This window comes from Trichoderma reesei (assembly GCF_000167675.1).
Source record: "Trichoderma reesei QM6a unplaced genomic scaffold TRIREscaffold_19, whole genome shotgun sequence".
Classification (NCBI taxonomy): Eukaryota; Fungi; Ascomycota; class Sordariomycetes; order Hypocreales; family Hypocreaceae; genus Trichoderma; species Trichoderma reesei.
Genome location: NW_006711166.1, coordinates 60,071 through 77,145, shown reverse-complemented (window position 1 = coordinate 77,145; position 17,075 = coordinate 60,071). Strand labels below are relative to the sequence as shown.

General features: G+C 54.3%; 8 protein-coding genes across 8 annotated transcripts; 3 read left to right on the top strand and 5 right to left on the bottom strand.

Annotated features, from left to right (window-relative positions):
* Nucleotides 1-221: 221 nt before the first annotated feature.
* Nucleotides 222-1,600, bottom strand: TRIREDRAFT_110140 (uncharacterized protein; the record flags this gene model as incomplete). Its single annotated transcript, XM_006967723.1, has 3 exons — nucleotides 222-459; nucleotides 582-1,362; nucleotides 1,426-1,600. The coding sequence occupies 3 exons, from the start codon at nucleotides 1,598-1,600 to the stop codon at nucleotides 222-224; spliced, it is 1,194 nt and encodes a 397-aa protein (XP_006967785.1).
* Nucleotides 1,601-2,496: 896 nt separating this feature from the next.
* TRIREDRAFT_66814 (glycosyltransferase) lies at nucleotides 2,497-4,289 on the bottom strand (the record flags this gene model as incomplete). The annotated part of the gene is made up of 2 exons (XM_006967722.1): nucleotides 2,497-4,022; nucleotides 4,091-4,289. 2 exons carry the CDS (start codon nucleotides 4,287-4,289, stop codon nucleotides 2,497-2,499), a joined length of 1,725 nt encoding a protein of 574 aa, XP_006967784.1.
* A 448-nt stretch (nucleotides 4,290-4,737) lies between these two features.
* On the top strand, nucleotides 4,738-6,254 carry TRIREDRAFT_80523 (uncharacterized protein; the record flags this gene model as incomplete). The annotated part of the gene is made up of 2 exons (XM_006967810.1): nucleotides 4,738-5,935; nucleotides 6,006-6,254. The coding sequence occupies exons 1-2, from the start codon at nucleotides 4,757-4,759 to the stop codon at nucleotides 6,252-6,254; spliced, it is 1,428 nt and encodes a 475-aa protein (XP_006967872.1). The 5' UTR covers nucleotides 4,738-4,756.
* Nucleotides 6,255-6,375: 121 nt separating this feature from the next.
* Nucleotides 6,376-7,461, bottom strand: TRIREDRAFT_123199 (uncharacterized protein). Its single transcript, XM_006967721.1, has 3 exons — nucleotides 7,216-7,461; nucleotides 6,898-7,083; nucleotides 6,376-6,777 (listed from the first exon to the last, which is right to left on the bottom strand). The coding sequence occupies exons 1-3, from the start codon at nucleotides 7,347-7,349 to the stop codon at nucleotides 6,480-6,482; spliced, it is 618 nt and encodes a 205-aa protein (XP_006967783.1). The 5' UTR covers nucleotides 7,350-7,461; the 3' UTR covers nucleotides 6,376-6,479.
* Nucleotides 7,462-7,847: 386 nt separating this feature from the next.
* On the bottom strand, nucleotides 7,848-9,212 carry TRIREDRAFT_123198 (succinate dehydrogenase). Its single transcript, XM_006967720.1, has 2 exons — nucleotides 8,469-9,212; nucleotides 7,848-8,364 (listed from the first exon to the last, which is right to left on the bottom strand). The coding sequence occupies exons 1-2, from the start codon at nucleotides 8,967-8,969 to the stop codon at nucleotides 8,038-8,040; spliced, it is 828 nt and encodes a 275-aa protein (XP_006967782.1). The 5' UTR covers nucleotides 8,970-9,212; the 3' UTR covers nucleotides 7,848-8,037.
* Nucleotides 9,213-10,069: 857 nt separating this feature from the next.
* On the top strand, nucleotides 10,070-11,164 carry TRIREDRAFT_66702 (uncharacterized protein; the record flags this gene model as incomplete). Its single annotated transcript, XM_006967809.1, has 1 exon — nucleotides 10,070-11,164. One exon carries the CDS (start codon nucleotides 10,070-10,072, stop codon nucleotides 11,162-11,164), a length of 1,095 nt encoding a protein of 364 aa, XP_006967871.1.
* A 466-nt stretch (nucleotides 11,165-11,630) lies between these two features.
* TRIREDRAFT_110133 (uncharacterized protein) lies at nucleotides 11,631-12,815 on the top strand (the record flags this gene model as incomplete). The annotated part of the gene is made up of 3 exons (XM_006967808.1): nucleotides 11,631-11,648; nucleotides 11,773-11,941; nucleotides 12,097-12,815. 3 exons carry the CDS (start codon nucleotides 11,631-11,633, stop codon nucleotides 12,813-12,815), a joined length of 906 nt encoding a protein of 301 aa, XP_006967870.1.
* Nucleotides 12,816-13,058: 243 nt separating this feature from the next.
* Nucleotides 13,059-16,609, bottom strand: TRIREDRAFT_123196 (uncharacterized protein; the record flags this gene model as incomplete). Its single annotated transcript, XM_006967719.1, has 7 exons — nucleotides 15,373-16,609; nucleotides 15,067-15,136; nucleotides 14,965-15,027; nucleotides 14,834-14,856; nucleotides 14,663-14,732; nucleotides 14,407-14,478; nucleotides 13,059-14,347 (listed from the first exon to the last, which is right to left on the bottom strand). The coding sequence occupies exons 1-7, from the start codon at nucleotides 16,564-16,566 to the stop codon at nucleotides 13,059-13,061; spliced, it is 2,781 nt and encodes a 926-aa protein (XP_006967781.1). The 5' UTR covers nucleotides 16,567-16,609.
* Between the last annotated feature and the right edge of the window lie 466 nt (nucleotides 16,610-17,075).

Genomic DNA, 17,075 nt, shown 5'->3' with positions numbered 1-17,075 from the left:
AATCGACACGATCAATCAGGCAAGTCTGATGAAGTCAATTTCTTCTGAGAAGCAGGATGTGAGTCTATTTATACATGTAGTCAAAGCAAACAAGGCAAGCTAGATTTCAACCCGTGTCGACTCAACTTTATGGCATACATATCTCATACTCATCACTCATCCATTGATTCCAAAGTACAAACAAAATCGCCCGCCATACAACCCTTCTACTTCTCGCGGTCTCAGCTCTCATACCAAGACTTGTCCGGACCATGCGCACTCTCCGGGGCAGCCCACGAAGACCGGCGAGACCTTGCCTCACGATCAAGCTCCTCATATCTTGGCAACGTCGTCAACAAAGCATTCTCGCCAGGCATGTCTGGCGAAGGCAAGATTTCGGCTTCTTGACTTCGTTGCGGTGATTGACGCTGCTGCTGAAACTGTCGTTCCGCTTGCTGTTCCAAAGACGGAGACTTTGGTCTTTGAAACTTGTGGTCAGCAATGATGAAGAATGGAAAAAAGAGAACGGAGTGGAAGAGACGGTTGTACTAACGACCAATTGCAGCGTCGAGAAGACTCCTCCATCGTTTGGAATGACTTACTTGTGTGATGCCACACTAGTCCCATCCAACTCTTTCACAACAGGGAGTTGAAAACCACCAGTCTCTCTTCCCATCAATGTATAATGCCCTTGCTTTTCACCCAAAGACTCCACAGTATCAGGAATATCAGCAGGAAGTTCAACCGCAGGTTCAGCCGGGAGCTCAGCAGGGCCCTGAGCCGTCTCCATGCGCTGCTGCTGCTTGGCATCAGGCTTCTCCTTGCCCCAAATCGTCCCGAATACAGTTCCTAACCCGGCACCAACACTCCTCATGGAAAAACGGCGATGCCCCCTGTCATGTGCAAAACGTCCTCCATCGCGTCTTCCAAAGAAAAAGAAGAGTGCCGCCACGAGACAGAAGAAGGCACCGCTGCCAATGGCAATACCGGCGATTTGCGCGGCACTTATATGTGTAGATTGGGGTGCTGGGGAAGCAGCGTGGTACTCGGCTTGTGTGGCATCTGGGGCTGTGGACGTTGAAGAAGTGGACAAAGTTGAAGGGCTGGACCGAATTGATGAAATGGAAAAGGTGGACGAAGTCGACAAAGTTGAAAGGGCTGGCGAAGTCGACAAAGTTGGCAAAGTCGATATTGTCTGGGTGATTGTTACTCGAATAATAGGCAGCGTGAAGAAAGCTGGAGATCCCGCAGGAGGTGCGGAGGATGAAGTTGATGTCATGGACGAAGAAGCCTCAGTCTCGGTCTCAGTCTCAGCGGAATCCGAGGTAGCAGTCGACGCCTCAGTCGTCGTCGCAATGTCAACATCCGAGATCCTGGAAATTTCTGCCAAACACAATGACAGTCAGTGCCTATGCTCAAGACAGTGACTCTTGAAATGTAGCATACCAGTCGCCGTCGTAAGGATCCCATCGTATCGCATATAAGTAATGGTAGACGTCCATATCGACACAAAGGCCCGGGAGGGGATTACCATCCCGGGCCGTAAGTCTGGTTCTCCCAGCACGTGTCTGCCGAATAGGACCACCGCAAATGCCACTATTCGGAACCAGAACCACAACATCTTGGCTTCCACAAAAGAGGTTCAATGTTCCAGCAACACGCGAGACGTCAAGAGTTGACGCGATCCGTATAGCCAGCTGCGAAGTCAATATAAACACAAATGAGCATGAAGATAATGAGAGGCTAGAAACCAGGTTGCAGATTCTTGCCTATCTGGACCTCAAATGTATGGGCGAGCAAATGTGGGCGAGAGGCATGCCTCTTGAGTCCCTACCATCATCATCAAAGACCAAAAAAAGATGCACACCTACTACACGACAGGTACATACATGAAACGCAATTGTTGTACCACATAACAACACATCTACACATCAAGGCAAAGCCTAAGCACCAGGACTCAGCAGTCACAGAAAGGCAATGGCCACGATGCGGCGTTCCGCACCCCATGGAATCTGCGCAAGATGCCGGATTGGGAATGCCGCCAGAGCCCCTCCTAAAAAGGGGTGGACGAGGGGGGGGCCATATGCTATGCAGGTTCCCGTCTTCACAGCGTTGGTCTTGATGGCATGAGGTATTGCAGGCTCTGCAGAACATTGCAGTGGAGTGGCTGGTACGTGATTCGAATTAGTGAAGTGGTTGTTTGAAGATTTGTCTAACGGATAGTCTATGGAGGGTCTGATGCGCCAGGGCTGGCCTCAGCCTCCTGGTCTTCGGCTCTTTCTTCCCAAAAGAGCATGCTGCTTTTGTGGCTGCCTGCCGCCGTATGTGCCCTGTTGGGATCACAAGGAGACGCCCAACTGCACTCACAACTTTGGCGGCGACCATTTCTGATACGACCGCATCCCATCCAACAGACGCCTGATTCAGGCCAACGAGTGCGTGTTTCGGCTGTACGGAACGTGTGGCAGGCTGGGCGCTCTTCTTTCGACTGCTCTCACGACATAGCTGTGGCCGGCATCACTGCGTCTTCGTCTTGGCCTTGGCGCCAGTGGACAAAAAGCCCGTTTCTCGCAATAGCCTCCAGATGCACCACAGATAGCAGAGGAAAAATCCTGCCGCACCCACACCGACATTGGCAACCACCCACAGATCTGGCTTGCCCGGCGGCGGCTCGACAAAGGCCTCGACGACATGCCACGCCGCCATCGTGGCGTAAAAGGTCCCCTGTAGAAGGGCTGTGCCCCATTGGACAACCTGGGATTGCCCTTCTTGAAAGGGTGCGCTCCAGGACGTGGGGGGGAGGCCCAGGAGATATGCCCAAAGCAGGGTAAAGACCGCATACGGTACTCTAAGGTCGACGCGGTGCAACAAAGGAAACATTGTCCAAGCGCCCAGGAGGTTGGCAAAGCCTACCCAGGCACGGACTTCGCCGCTCATGCCGTGTTTCCCAGCCAAAAGCAGCGTCATTGGCATCAGGGGAAGGAGGACGCTCTTCTCGTGGACTTGCCAGCTAAAGAGGAAAAAGCCCCATGCTGTGGCCGCAAAGGCAGGCGGAAGCGCCGACTTTCGAGGTCGTAGGAACAGGATGATGTTGGGCGGCAGAATGGACGCAAGAGTGGCCACGAGAGCGGCTTTCTGAAGAAGATGGACAGGGTAGTTGCGCAGCTTGATGACCGTGTTGAGGGCACACCAGAAGTTTGCGACCTTGTCTTCAAAGAGCCCGCGGGCAAATGGGAACACGCGGTGGACCATTTGTCCAAGCTGCTCAAAGATGGGATAGTAAAAGTGATCAGGGCTGATGTAGTTGGCAATGAGAGGCGTAGCCCCTTGTACTTTCAGCTCGGGGCTAGGATCAATGCCTCGCTGCTTGTCGTAGAGAGCGCCAAGGGCCAGAGGCAGAACTAGGACGCCAAAAGAGACAATGGTCACCAAGGCAATGCCAATGAGCCTCGTGGGGTTGATGCCCGTGGTGATACATCTTCCCAGCAAGTAAGAAAAGACGCTGAAGGCGTAGTAGAGCGCCATCTGCTTGAAGCCCAGCGCAGCAACGAACAAAACAGCCGCCCACATGTATCGTTCGGCCAGCATGCTTGACATACTCGCCACAACAAAGCCCAGCATCACCGTGTTGTACTGGAAATGCACATGGTCGATCAGAATCAGCGAAGGCTGCATCAGGATAGCCACAAGGGCCAGGTTGCTCGTCCAGATGCTAATGTCGCTCAGTCTACTGAAGCGTCGCACAAAGACCGTGACGGCAGGGATGAAGACCAGGTATTCCGACACGATGACGGTCGCCCTCATAAAGATCTTGAGCATCGGGTCGTGGGAGCCGCGCGAAGACACCAGGGCGAACCAGTCCGGGTTGATCACGGAGCCAATCTTGCCGAGAACCCAGCTGTGGTAGGCCGTCAAAGGAGGATAGTCGAGCCCCCACCACTCGAGGTCGTGAAAGTACCATTGAGATATCGGCAGATGCGTCGTGAGCTCCATCCAATGGCGCTGGGCCTCGTAGTCGCCAAACATGGGAGGTCGTTGAAATCCTAGGCCGCGGTCAGTCAGTCAGTCATTCCACAGAGACACCGCGCGCGATCGCTTCGAATTTGCTCACCAGAGTAGCCCCAGAGCCCGGCCGCCCACCGAAACAGCCCGACGACCATCAGCACGAGCGGCAGCACCTCCCATTGCGACAGCGACGTGCGCGCCGGCCACAGGAAGGCGGCCAAGGGAAAGGCCGGAGCGCGCAGCTTGTCGATGTCGCCCTTGTTGGCTTTCCGCCGCGGCTTGTGCGCAGGACTGACGGCGGGCATGTTGTGTGTCACCGCATGAAACTGACGAGCTGTGAGGGGGGTGCTGGCAGGCAATTGCCTGTTCTCTTGCTGTGGGAGAGAGAGAGAGACGGTCGAGACAGCTGGACAGGGTGAAGTTGGAAGATTGACGGGACACCTGGAGCTTTCCTACCTAGTACCTTATGCTCTGCATCACCTGCAGCCAGATTGGGGAATTCCAGTGGCGCGCTAATGTCTCCGATGCCCGCTGAAGAAATACGGTGCGAGCTGGTGGCTCAGCGGCTAGACACACTGTATTGTGATGCTTGGTGTACGTGCGGGCATACAGACATCCATATACATACAGGCCTTGAACTGGTGATGAATGCCAAGGCTCTACGGCATCAAAGCTTCCAAGTTCCCTTTGACATCATCCACGCCTCCCTGATCTTCTCCCCCCGTTTCAGGCCGATAGTATCATAAGAACCTCATCTGATCTCAGAAGAACAATGCCGTATCCATTCACCCTCCCAACAACGTCCGCCTTCTCCTTCTCATCCTCCTTCTCCTGCGACTCTCATCCCTCGCTGCCCCTCAGCGCCAGCACGTATCGCGGGGTCGTCCGAGATGCCCTCAAGAAGCACAAGCGACTGCCGCCCTCGTCACAAACCGCCAATCTCAGCACCGTCATCTCCAGCTTAGAGCAGTACCTCCCGTATCTCGCCGCGGTGGACGCGGGCCTGAGCAACCAGCCCGTCGGCGGCGAACCCGTCACCACAATCCTGGAATCGACTCCCTGCATCTCATGGCGACCAACGCTGTCGGGCGATCTCGTGCCCGGGCGCGAACGGCCTCGCGTCAAAATCATTTCACTGGAGCACGAGCTCTATTTCACGCTATCGACACTGGGCTTCGCCAATGTGCTCATGGCAAGGGCCACGCTGCAGCCCCTGTATTCCACGACGCTCGACTTTCAGGGGGGCCAGGAGAGGACGACGGTGATGACGACGGCGACAAAGTATCTCCTCGAAGCCGCCTCCATATATGACTATGCTGCCACAAGAAGTGAGCAGATCATTGGCAATCCACCCTGCGCCGACATTGCTCCCGCCACGCTCCGAGCTCTGGCGTCTCTCTGTCACGCTGAGGCAACGCTGTTGGCTGTGCTAAAGGACGACCCATATCCAGCCGCCGTGGCACAGGATAGAAACAAGAGCGACAAAGAATGGATGTTCAAAGCACCCGACATTCCAAAAGTCCGGGCTCATCTCTACGCCCGTCTCTGCCTTGCCGCCTCAGAACATGCCGCCAAGGCTTCCGCACTATGCCAGTCAGCGAGATCAGGCTCAGGCGGCATCAGCTCAGGATTCCTCCGGTACTTGGAGGACTTGCGACGAACAAGCCGCGCCAAAGCCTGCCGCTTCTTTGGCATTGACGCAGAGCTGGGCGGAGACACGGCAGAGGGTATCGCCTGGGTGCGCGCCGGCTTACACGAACTCGGCGTGGAGGTCAAGGACGCAAGCGCGAAGAAGGGTCTGAGCCTGAGTCGCACAATCAAGGGCCTCAGCGAGAAGAGGGAGGATCGCCGAGTGGACAAGGAAACCGCCTGGGGAGCCGACGCGGGGAAACTCGAAGAGACCCGGATCCTCGAACTGCTCGACGCAAAGTGGAACAAGATCAACGATACGGTAAGCCTATTGGGCATGATGATGATGATGATGATGCTGTTCGAGTCGTCTTGCTAAAGCGGTCTGATAGATGAATACGCGACCTATTCCGCCCATAAGCGCGTTGATCAACAAGATGCCTTCAGGTCGCGAGATGCACACCATCAAGCCGTATCAGCTTCCCACTCTGGACCGAGATGTGCTGGAGGCCATGCGTGCGCCGCCGGAACACAGCGAGCCTCTTGAGGGAGAGGCAAGCTCTGATGACGAGACTCTGGTAGATACAGCAGCCAGTGATGGGTACAATAGGACGGGAACGCCAAGGGGTCAGTATTACTGATCTTTGGTATGTGATGGGCATTGTCATGTAAGTTGCATGGAGTCTTGGATACTACAAGTCAAGAAGGTCAGAGAATGCAAACAGGTAACTGTCAAGCTGGTTGCCTAGTCGTACTTCTATCGTCGTCCGTCATAGGTGCTAGGTAGGTAGTCAACGGTGCTCCGCGTCGTCCCAAACTCGGCGAGGAAGTTGAGAGCAAGACACGGGCCCAAGAGAGAGAAGCCTTCAGCCAGACCAGCCCCTTGACCCGTCCGGAATCCACGGCACAATCTCATCAGCCACCGGCTCCCCAATCAACGGATCCTCAGGCACTGGCTCCCCGACCACCGGTTCTGCGACCACCGGCTCCTCGGGTGCTGGCACCTCCGCCCCCTGCCAAGGCACAGCTTCCACAGGCCCATCCGTCTCATCATCTCCATCCGTACCGTCACCTGCATCTGTACCATCCGTCTCCGACGGCTCATCCGCATCAGGAGGACACGAAGGAATCGTAATGTTCCACGGCTTGCAAGCAGGAATACAACTATCCACCCAAATCGAAACACTATCAGTCAACCACTCAAACTTCCCATCAAACTACACGCTCCAGCACCAAGGAATTGCGATAGTAGGAGGAAAAGGGAAGGGGGGGGGGGTAACGTACTCTCCAAACGGTATACCACACTCATTAATACCATCGATACAGACAATAATGTCATTGCAATCCTCATCCTCCCCATCCGTAAAAGGCGTGATTTCGGTCGGAGGAGGCGTAGGATACCAGACTCTCGTGCCGGGGATCGTACAAGCAGGTGCTTCGGGAGCAGCTTCGAGGCAAGGGTCGTAGCATCTATCAATTTCTCTCATCAGCACATCATACTCGTACCCCTAAATCATGGGCCCCCCCTCTGTTGGGCTTGAACGGCTGGAAGATGGGGGTAATATAATGCGAAAAAAAGAGTGTGTGTGATAGATAACATACCCTCCGTATTTCTCGCCGCACTCATTCACGCTGTCCACGCAAATGATGGCACAGTTCGCATCCGGCTTGACCGTCGCCAAAGCCGCCGCTCCTCCAAGCATCGCGGCAAACAGGACAACACCCCTAGAAGCCATATTGACACTATTTTTTTTTTTAAAGGTCAAAAGATGGTAAGGGAAAAAAAAAGGGCAGAAAGACGTCGAGTGTTTGTGAGAAGGAATCTCTTAAAAGGTCATGAAACAGTCTCTTTAACTACCTTAGTAGTAGTAAGTCATTGAAGAAGACAAAAAGTCGTGCCGACTACAGCTAAGACGAGGAATGGCCGGCTTTTGTGTGACGGTAAGAGTAAGAATACCAAGGGCGTACACTCAAGGGACGGACCGACTCTTTTGACAAGGGAGGATGGCCGAGATGGCGGTGTCGGATGGAGTATGTATGTATGCTGGTATTTTGGGACTGGAATGCAAAAGACTCAAGATGAGACTCACGATGAGACTCATGATGCTGGCACATCAGCTTCGGAGTATATACTAGTACTTGGATCGTCCAGACCAACAGAAGGAAAGAGACTGCTTGAAACACACACAACATGGATTCTAGTCACGCAGAGAGTACGAATGGTAAAAAATACAATTTGCTTCTCCCTACCTACCTAGTTCGAATATCGATGTAGTACACAATTCCATCGGCGATTAATACACAGCGGCACTGGAACCCCCAAGATTTCCGCCCAATTTTGTTCGTTTGCCTCCTCCTCCTCCTTTCACCCGCACCATGCTATTCACTCCCTTTCGAAAACTACCAAAAAAGGAAAAAATCTCTCTATGCGCCAAGAGCCATCTGCTTCTTGATCTCGGCAATGGCCTTGCCGGGGTTGAGACCCTTGGGGCAGGTCCGCGTGCAGTTGAGAATGGTGTGGCAGCGGTACAGGCTCATGGAGTTCTCGAGCTTGCTCTTGCGCGCCGCCGTGCGCTCGTCTCGGGAGTCGACCAGCCACCGGTACGACTGCAGCAGGATGGCGGGGCCGAGGTACTCTTCGGAATTCCACCAGTACGAGGGGCACGACGTCGAGCAGCAGGCGCACAGGATGCACTCGTACAGGCCGTCCAGCTTCTTCCGGTCCGCCTTGCTCTGGCGGTACTCCTTGCCCTGTTTCTTTCAGTCAGCAAATCCTTGTCCATTCTTCAATTCCTTGAAATACTTTGCAGTGTGTGTGTGTGTGTGTGCTTCAGAGGGGGGGGGGGTTGGCGTACATCTTCAGCAGGGGTGTCGCGCTGCAGATAGGGCTCAATGGACTTGTACTGCTTGTAAAAGTGCGTCAGGTCGGGCACCAGGTCCTTGACGACGTAGGTGTGCGGCAGCGGGTAGATCTTGACGTCGGACGAGGACTCGGCGGGGATGCGGCACAGGCATGCCAGCGTGTTCTGGCCGTTGATGTTCATGGCGCAGCTGCCGCAGATGCCCTCTCGGCAGCTCCTCCGGAACGTCAGCGACGGGTCCTGCTCGTTCTTGATCTTGATGAGGGCGTCGAGGATCATGGGGCCCGTCTTGTTGAGGTCGATCGAGTACGTCTGCAGCCGCGGCTTCTCCGTCGGCGTGTCGGGATTCCATCGGTAGATCTGGAACGACTTGATCCTGGGCTGCTGCTCCGTCTCGCTGACCGTCGCCATGGACCGCGCGAAGACGGCGCTGGGGCGGAAGGCAGCCCTCGACGAGGAGCTGAGGATGCGTGAGGAGGAGCGGAGAGCGGCCATTGTGAATGTTGGTTGGTGTTCTCGTGGGGATTTGCTTCGTCGAGGACTCGGTAATCTCGTGGCTCGGGATTTGCTGGGTTTTTCGGATCTTTGGGTTAAAGCCCCGCGATGTGACGATGCGCTGCAGTAGCTGATCAAGATGAGGCAGGGGGAAAGCCGGAGTGGCGGGATGAATATATCAGATCGAATTCGGGGGCGCTCAAGGCTCGTGATTCCTCCTATCGACCGCGCAATGGCCAGGTTCTGCTTTGGTGGTGGCGTCTCGACGTCTCGTCGTCATGGAATTGGAAGAAGCTGCGGATGAAGTGGCTCTTCCTCGGCTATGAGGCCTCGACACAAGGCTCCGGGGCAGCCAATCAGCGCGCAGACATTGACAATTCGGCTAAGCAGGAGAAAGTCGGGATGGACGATCCCGTGAAGACGGAGCACGCAGTACCTAGGCACCTTACCTAAGCACAGCAGACGGGATGTGAATACCCCGTACACGACTTGAAAGCTCGTGACAGCCGGCAGAAGCTCGGGTAAAGCGCGCGCCGCATTAGCTAATCATTACGTGCCTTAGCGCAGAACAAGACGCTGCAAACGCTCGTTTCTGTGGGGGAAACGAATTTGGTGGGGTTGACTGACAATAATCTCGATTGAGATCCCTCTGATTGTCCGGATTATTATTGCCATACAAACGCTTTCGCCTTCAAGCTCTTCGTCTTTTTTTTTTTTTTTTTTTTTCTCTCTCTTCGGCGCCAACGGATCCACTGCGCCTTTGCCGCGGTACCTCGAGCGACTTTTCTTCTCGCCGGAGGATGGCGAGCAAGTTGTCTCTGTAAAGTAGTGCCGGGATTGGCGATTGCGCGCCGCTTCGGACTGCCTCGCCGTGGATCAACGTCCTCTTGATTCTTCGCGACAATCCAGCGCAGTCGAGATACCGTCGACGGCCATGTTTCTCCCAAGCAGGGTGCCTGCCTCGCCATCACTGCGAACGCTGTATCATGGTTCGTCTCTCTCTCTCTACTGAATGCGATCCCCTAACCCGACAATTGTCATCCCGCTAACCAAACCATTCTCAAACAGCCTCCAGTTGCGCATCCAGGACGTCCTGGTTCATGACCCCCAGATCTGCCTCGCAGCGCTTCTACTCCGACTCGTCCTCGTCTCCCAAGTTCTCCTACCACATTGCCGCGTCCTTCATCGCCAAAGACCGCCCCTACGACCCGTCAACCCACGTCTTCCACTTCAACCCCTACAACCGGATCCAGCCGCCCCGCCATCGCCGGAAGTCATCGCGCCCCGAATCCGGCCACGATGCCTTCTTCGTAAGCCGCGTCAACGAGTCCGGCTCCGTGGCCTTTGGCGTCGCGGACGGCGTCGGCGGCTGGGTGGACTCGGGCGTCGACCCGGCCGACTTCTCGCACGGCTTCTGCGACTACATGGCCGCCGCGGCGTACGAATATCCCGCGACGAGCGATGCGCCTCTGACGGCGCGCAAGCTCATGCAGAAGGGCTACGACGCCATCTGCAGGGACCCCAACGTGGCCGCCGGAGGGAGCACGGCCTGCGTCGCCATTGCGCGACCCGAGGGCGTCCTGGACGTGGCCAACCTGGGCGACTCTGGTTTCTTGCAGCTGCGCCTCAACGCGGTGCACGCGTACTCGGAGCCGCAGACGCATGCCTTCAACACGCCCTTCCAGCTGTCCGTCGTGCCGCCCAGCGTGGCCGCTCGCATGGCGGCCTTTGGTGGAACGCAGCTCAGCGACCTGCCGCGCGATGCCGACGTGGCGCATCACCACCTGCGCCACGGAGACGTGCTCGTCTTTGCCACCGATGGCGTGCTGGACAATCTCTTCAACCAGGATATCCTGCGGATCGCCAGCCGGGTCATGGTCAAGAGCGGTGCCTGGAGCATGGCAGCCAACGAGGCGGTCACCGTGGCCGAGTCCCTGGACAGCCTGACGGCTGCTCCCGAAGGCGTCGACGGGCAGTTGAAAAAGGCCGTGACGCTGCAGAGCCTGCTGGCGACGGAGATTGTGCTGGCTGCGAAGCAGGCCAGCGTCAACACCAAGAGAGACGGGCCGTTTGCCAAGGAGGTGAAAAAGTACTATCCCCAAGAAAACTGGCACGGCGGAAAAGTCGACGACATTTGCGTCGTCATTGCCGTCGTCTCGGAAGATGCGCCCAGCAGCATCAAGAGCAAGCTGTAGCTGTAGACAAGGGGGGAAGGGGGGGACAAATTGTTAGGCACAATAGATTTAGACATGTTTGAAGGGAAGGACAAAGCAATGAGCATACGGCACGGTATAGATGTTGGAGGTTTGGCTAGCTGATTTGGCAAATTTGGCGTGTATTTTTTTTTTTTTCTTTTCTTTTTTTTTTAACGCTCTGTACATTACTGCCAATTGGAAGAATTTATTCGGTAAAAGAAAAGTACTATTCTTTCATCTCTGAAAAGCAGGACATGAAGAAGCAAGCAGTTTGATCATGGAGTCATCTTTACCGAAATGGACGACTCGCGTTTTCTCGGATTGGCGACTGCCTCCATGATGTCATCAACGCAACAAGCCCTCACTTGAACTCAACACTCTACACCTAAACCTACCTTATCCACATTCATCATCTACAAAGAAGAAGAATAACAGATAGATCTGCTTTATAGAAGCAAATAGAGAAATGAAGGAAATATATCTGGTCAGTCCACTCCCTCACTGTACATGTAGTCTCACACCTTTCTCTCTCTCTCTCACTCTCTCTCTCTCTCTCTGCCAAATACACCCATACTCACTCACCTACTAACTTACAAACTCCTTCAAAGGCCGGTGCCGCCGCGGCCTTTACCGTCGACCTCCTCGTCTACCCCCTCGACACCCTCAAAACGCGCTACCAGTCCCAGGACTTTATCAAATCCCCCTTGACAAAACCCCTTGCCCTGCGCGGTCTATACCAAGGCATCGGAAGCGTCATACTGGCTACTCTACCTGCAGGTACATAAAGGCAAACTACTAAACTCACCCTATACAAACCCCAATCCATCCATCCCCTTCAAACCCCCCCCCCCCCTTTCATCCTCAAAAGCATCATGGCCCACTCTGGAGTAACATTTACAGCTGACAATGAACAAATGTATTGCTTTACAAAGCCGGCGTCTTCTTCTCAACATACGAAACTACAAAATCTCTCTATACAAAGCATCTCCCCGTCTCTCTGCCCACCCCAGTAATCCACTCCCTCGCCTCTGCAACCGCCGAAATGGCATCCTGTCTCGTCCTCACCCCCGGCGAAGTCATCAAGCAAAACGCCCAAATGATTCAACAACAACAACAACAACAACAAAAAGCCTCAGCATCAAATACAATCCCAAAGAGGTCGACGTCGTTACTGGCGTTCAAGAGGGTCCTCGCTTCCGGCAGATTATTCACCGGGTATTCCGCCCTCGTGGCACGCAACCTTCCATTCACCGCCATGCAGTTTCCGCTGTTTGAGCATATACGCGCTCGCTTATGGGAACACAGGGCACGGTCAAAGGGAACTCAGGATATAGATGGAGGAACGAGAGGAGTTGGTGAATCTGGGTTGATAGCAGGGAGCAGTGCCGCCATTGCGGGGAGCATAGCTGCCTTTGTCACGACGCCAAGCGACGTCATCAAGACACGGATGATGGTCAGCATAGACAATGATGCTTCGACAAGCAGGAAGGGATTGGCGAGCATCAAGGTGGTGCAGGATGTCTGGCGGGAACGGGGACTCAAGGGCTTCTTTCGGGGAGCAGCGTTCCGCTCTGCTTGGACGGCCGTGGGGAGCGGTTTGTATCTGGGCATGTATGATGCCGCGAAGCTGTGGGTCGAGAGGAGGCAGTGAATCGTCAGTTCTGAGGCTATCTTTATCGTGAAAGGATTCTAGACCTTGCAATTGACTTCATTTGGCACCAGGCTCTGTCGCTCGAACTAGAAGGCATCTCTCTACCATAACGTGTCGGCGGAAATACTAGACGTCCTTTGAGATTCCCTCAGCAAAACCGTTTCTCCTCAGTCTCAACCTCGAGGACGCTTTCTAGACATCCGTAGCGTGATTTACTCCATCTTGGGTCCATCGCAAATGTCACTATGGAACCGTAATAGCCTGGGGTAATATATCAACAGCAGCATCTGTCGATATCTCGCACGTCACGCCGGCAGCAGTAAGTATGCTGTATGATTCACTCAGAGTCCACCTATCCCGACGGAACTGGAGCAGCTTGAGGCGTGGGAAGTGACCCTCCGAGACTGCCTGTGTGAGCATCCCAATCCCATCCCACTTGCGTTGTAGACCATAGAACCGAATGTGCCGGACCGACTCGGGCAGAAAGTCAACCAGTTGAGACATCCTTGCTGGGAACATGGGGACTCTATCGTTCAGAGCATCCGTGTGAAAGCCTTTTGCGTTTATGAAGAGCGATTCTAGTTGATCAAAATCGCGGAAGCTACCCAGGCCATACTCCAGGTGGCGGTTCTCGCCAAAATAGTATGGCTTAAAGGTGATCTCGACGTGTCTCAACGTCTTCCTGCATTGGCGCAGAGTACGCTGCACTGGCTTCCATGTAATGGCTTCTTGCCCCATCCCCATGTGGTACGCAAACCGTTCGAGTCTTGGACAAGAGCCCACGATGGCGCCTAAAGCCGCCTCGCTCAATTCTTCCCCCCAAATCTCCAAACAGCGGACTTCCGCAAGAGGCAGGCGTTCTGGCATGTTCCCCTTGACTGCGATGGACAGCTTCTCGAGGCGCGGCATCGTAGACAGAAAGTCGCTCAAGTAACCGTCGCCAAGCCGAGTGACGTGATCGAGGACGAGATACTTGACGGATAAAAACTTGGCCGAGGCTCCCCATGCGTATCGTTCATTCAAACATATGTCAATGATCAGTTGCTTTGCGCTTGTCAGCAGGGCCAACGTCGAGTCGAGCAGCCATCTCTCAATGTCGGCATCGCCGCCCAGGGCCTCTGTACCCTCAAACTGGCGCACCCAGTCGTGTTTCTGCACTTCAAGAGCCTGCGAAGAAGCCGTTTCGTCCATATCCTCAGAACTAAAGTACATGAACGGGTCGTACTGATGGAAGCACTGTACTTGGGCAGCCAGGTCCGGTCGCGCCATGATGGTGCGCAAGAAGAGCCAGAGCTCCACGACACGGACATCGTGATATAGTACCGGCTGTGCGATGTCACGCATCTTTCGACATGTCTTGCTGAGATGAGATAGAGCATGGAGGCGTGGACCGACAAAATGGCGCCAACTCCTTGTAGGATCTGTGCAATGCTGACAGAACTGCTGGCAGATCATGAGCAGCAACTCATCAGGCAGCGCTGTGAGACGCGTCGATGCCTGGGGTGTGTGACGACTGCCGCGGGAGCAGCTGTCTGTATTCACAGCATCAGCGCTGGCAGAAGAGATTGAGGACGTGAAGAGTTTTGCGTACCTTTTGGTCCGGCCATTGCCTGAACTCTCCGCTGCGGCATGGTGGTTTGAATTGTCTGAGACTGCCAGTCTGCTAATTTGATGCCAGTCTACAGTACTGGAGTTGATGAGTATGAGGCGGCGGGGATGCTGCTGATAAAGATCTGTTGAATCCGTCTTGGATCGTAATGCCGATGAAGTTGCGATTGTAGAAGAGAAGCTTGGGCTGCAGGAAGCTCCTTTGGTTTGCGAGTCGAAACCTCACGTGAGTGACTCACCGCCCGCGAGGAGCCATGCACATGGCCGTGTCAGCCCTCGGGCAACTTCTCCAGTGAATGGACTTTCACCCTGTAATAGACTTAATTATAATTAGCTCACTTAGCTAAACAAGATGGCTTCTTCTAACCTATCTCCTAGGTAGGCATATAAGCAGGCTGTGGAGGAAACACCCTGGGATCAAATGACTGATACACTACATATATGTAGTTAGGTATGTAATGCTTTCTATCAGAAGCGACTGTCTACATGATGCAACATCTTCACAAATCTACACGCCTCTACTACTTCTAGTCTTACTTACCTACTGCTGATAGAGGAGGGTGTTTATATTTCCTGCTACTATCGCTTTGTATGTCGCGCGGTACTGCATACCCAGGTATCATAAGTCCTAGGGAGCAAATACATGGAACATGACACTCAAACCCAGCTTCGTCACTTAAGACTTGCATGGAGATCATTCTGGTGTTTCCTTGCTACCGCATGCTAGTAAGTGATGACGAAGGAATATCAGACACCCATTCGGTTCCCTCAGCAAACCATCTTCTCCCAACGTAGGTCTTGGAAAGGCAACCTGCCCTGCTCCATCTCGAACCCATCAAGCCGCCTTTTCAGATATCGTAAACAGGGACGGGTGAACAGCGGTTTCTTAACATCCCCAGCAGGTCACGCCGAAATAGGCCAACATTTCGTGTGATTCTCTGAGCCTTACCCCCCATTCTCCTGAAATCACCGTCTTGAGCCGTGGGAAATGCCCCTGTTGAATAGCGCAGGCCAGCATTTTCATCCCATCCCACCTCTCGTGGCAACGGTCGCAGTGAAGCAGAGTGAGCGATTCCGGCAATATGCTGACCAGCTCGGACACCGTCGCTGGATAACCATAAAACTGCAAGCCGTGTTGAGTGGGTTGAAGTCCGCGGAAGCTGAGTGCTGATACATGCAGTGTCTCCAGCCGCTCGAAGTCGCGGAAACTGCCCATGTCGTCGGCTGGGTTATACGGTAGGCCTTCGACCTCGTTCAGGTGCGGGTAAAAGGCGAAACGGACATGTTTCAATGTGTCTTTCCGTGGATGCAAGATTTCCTGCATTTGCCTCCACGTGAGCGGTTCCCTTTCCTCCTCGATGAGCCATAGCGGCTGGTTGTCGTCATTATACCCCCATTGTCGAAACTCGAAGCGTTCCAGTATCGGACACGACTTCACCAGTGCCTCCAGAGACGCTGCGGTCAAGTTGAACCCGTGAATCTTCAGAGAGGCCAGTCGAGTGAGAGACAGAGGCTTCATGACTAACCCAGTCCAGTCCTTAAATGCCAAGCTCTCAAGGTTGGGCGTCAAGGAGAGAAAAGCGTCCAGGCTCCCAAACCCAAGGCGGCAATTGTAGGGATACAGAAGCAGACGCTTGACGGATCTCATGTTGAACAGAGTTTCCCACTTGTACCCACGTCTGAAAGTCACACCCACGACCAGATCCTCCACGGCCGGGAGCCGCATCAACGTCGGCACCAGCAGCGTGCGCATGCGTTCGAGATCGTTTCCCCATGTCCGCTCCTCCTCGTCGGTGACCTGGCCGGGCGGGATCACGCCGAGATCCCCATTTTGAAATCTTTTGGAATAACTATGGCTCAAGTCACAGAAGGCGCGCACCTGGGCGGCCAAGTCCCGTCGCCTAGTGATTGTTCGTAGGAAGAGTGGAAGCTGTCGAGGCCGAGCATCGTGGTGCAACACCGGCTGCGCAATCTTACGCAGGCGCTTGCATGTCTGGCTAAGGAAGCACAGAGCATCCACATATTCGCCTATAAGTGCATGGGCTCTGAATGTCTCCTCAGGACAAGTGCAATGAAGACAGAACTCTCGGCAGATCATGAGGAGGAGCTCATCGGGCAGAGCCAGGAGACTTGTCGGCGCCATGATGGAGAGGCGAGAGACGGCTTGCAACCTACACGGACGGAGCGGCGCCCTAACAGGAGAATGTCAGAAATGCCAGTGACACGATGAACCTCAAAGACTCTGCGTACTTGATGATCTGCCTCTGTCCTCAGTCGTGCGATGATGATGGAAGTCAGACGTTGGAGACGGCAAGTCTGCTGGCTTTTGGGACGAGCCCAATTCACGGTGAGGAGGCTGAGGGGGGGCTTATTAATCGCCCAACCTACCTATTGGTTGATTGCAACGCCAGCTTCCATGTCCTCTGCATGCAACCCTCTGCAGACCTCTCGAATCCTGCAGACCCCTCAAATCGGAGAATGTTGACACTGCGGCCGTTTGTTGAACTTATTGCTGCGCGCTCGAAATGCCGGCATCTTGTCGTGAAGACAACCATATAAGAGACTTTAAGACGCGATTTATCCTCAGCCTGGCTTATACACCATCTATACATGGATTCATGTCATTCCTATATAGGTACCTTACATGTGGTG

Coding starts and splice junctions, on each gene's coding strand:
- TRIREDRAFT_123198 (XM_006967720.1), bottom strand. CDS start 8,969: ATGGCCGCTCTCCGCTCCTCCTCACGCATCCTCAGCTCCTCGTCGAGG. Junction 8,365..8,468: donor GCGACACCCCTGCTGAAGAT/GTACGCCAACCC, acceptor TGAAAGAAACAG/GGCAAGGAGTACCGCCAGAG.
- TRIREDRAFT_123199 (XM_006967721.1), bottom strand. CDS start 7,349: ATGGCTTCTAGGGGTGTTGTCCTGTTTGCCGCGATGCTTGGAGGAGCG. Junction 7,084..7,215: donor TGCGGCGAGAAATACGGAGG/GTATGTTATCTA, acceptor AGAAATTGATAG/ATGCTACGACCCTTGCCTCG. Junction 6,778..6,897: donor TGTGGTATACCGTTTGGAGA/GTACGTTACCCC, acceptor TTGGGTGGATAG/TTGTATTCCTGCTTGCAAGC.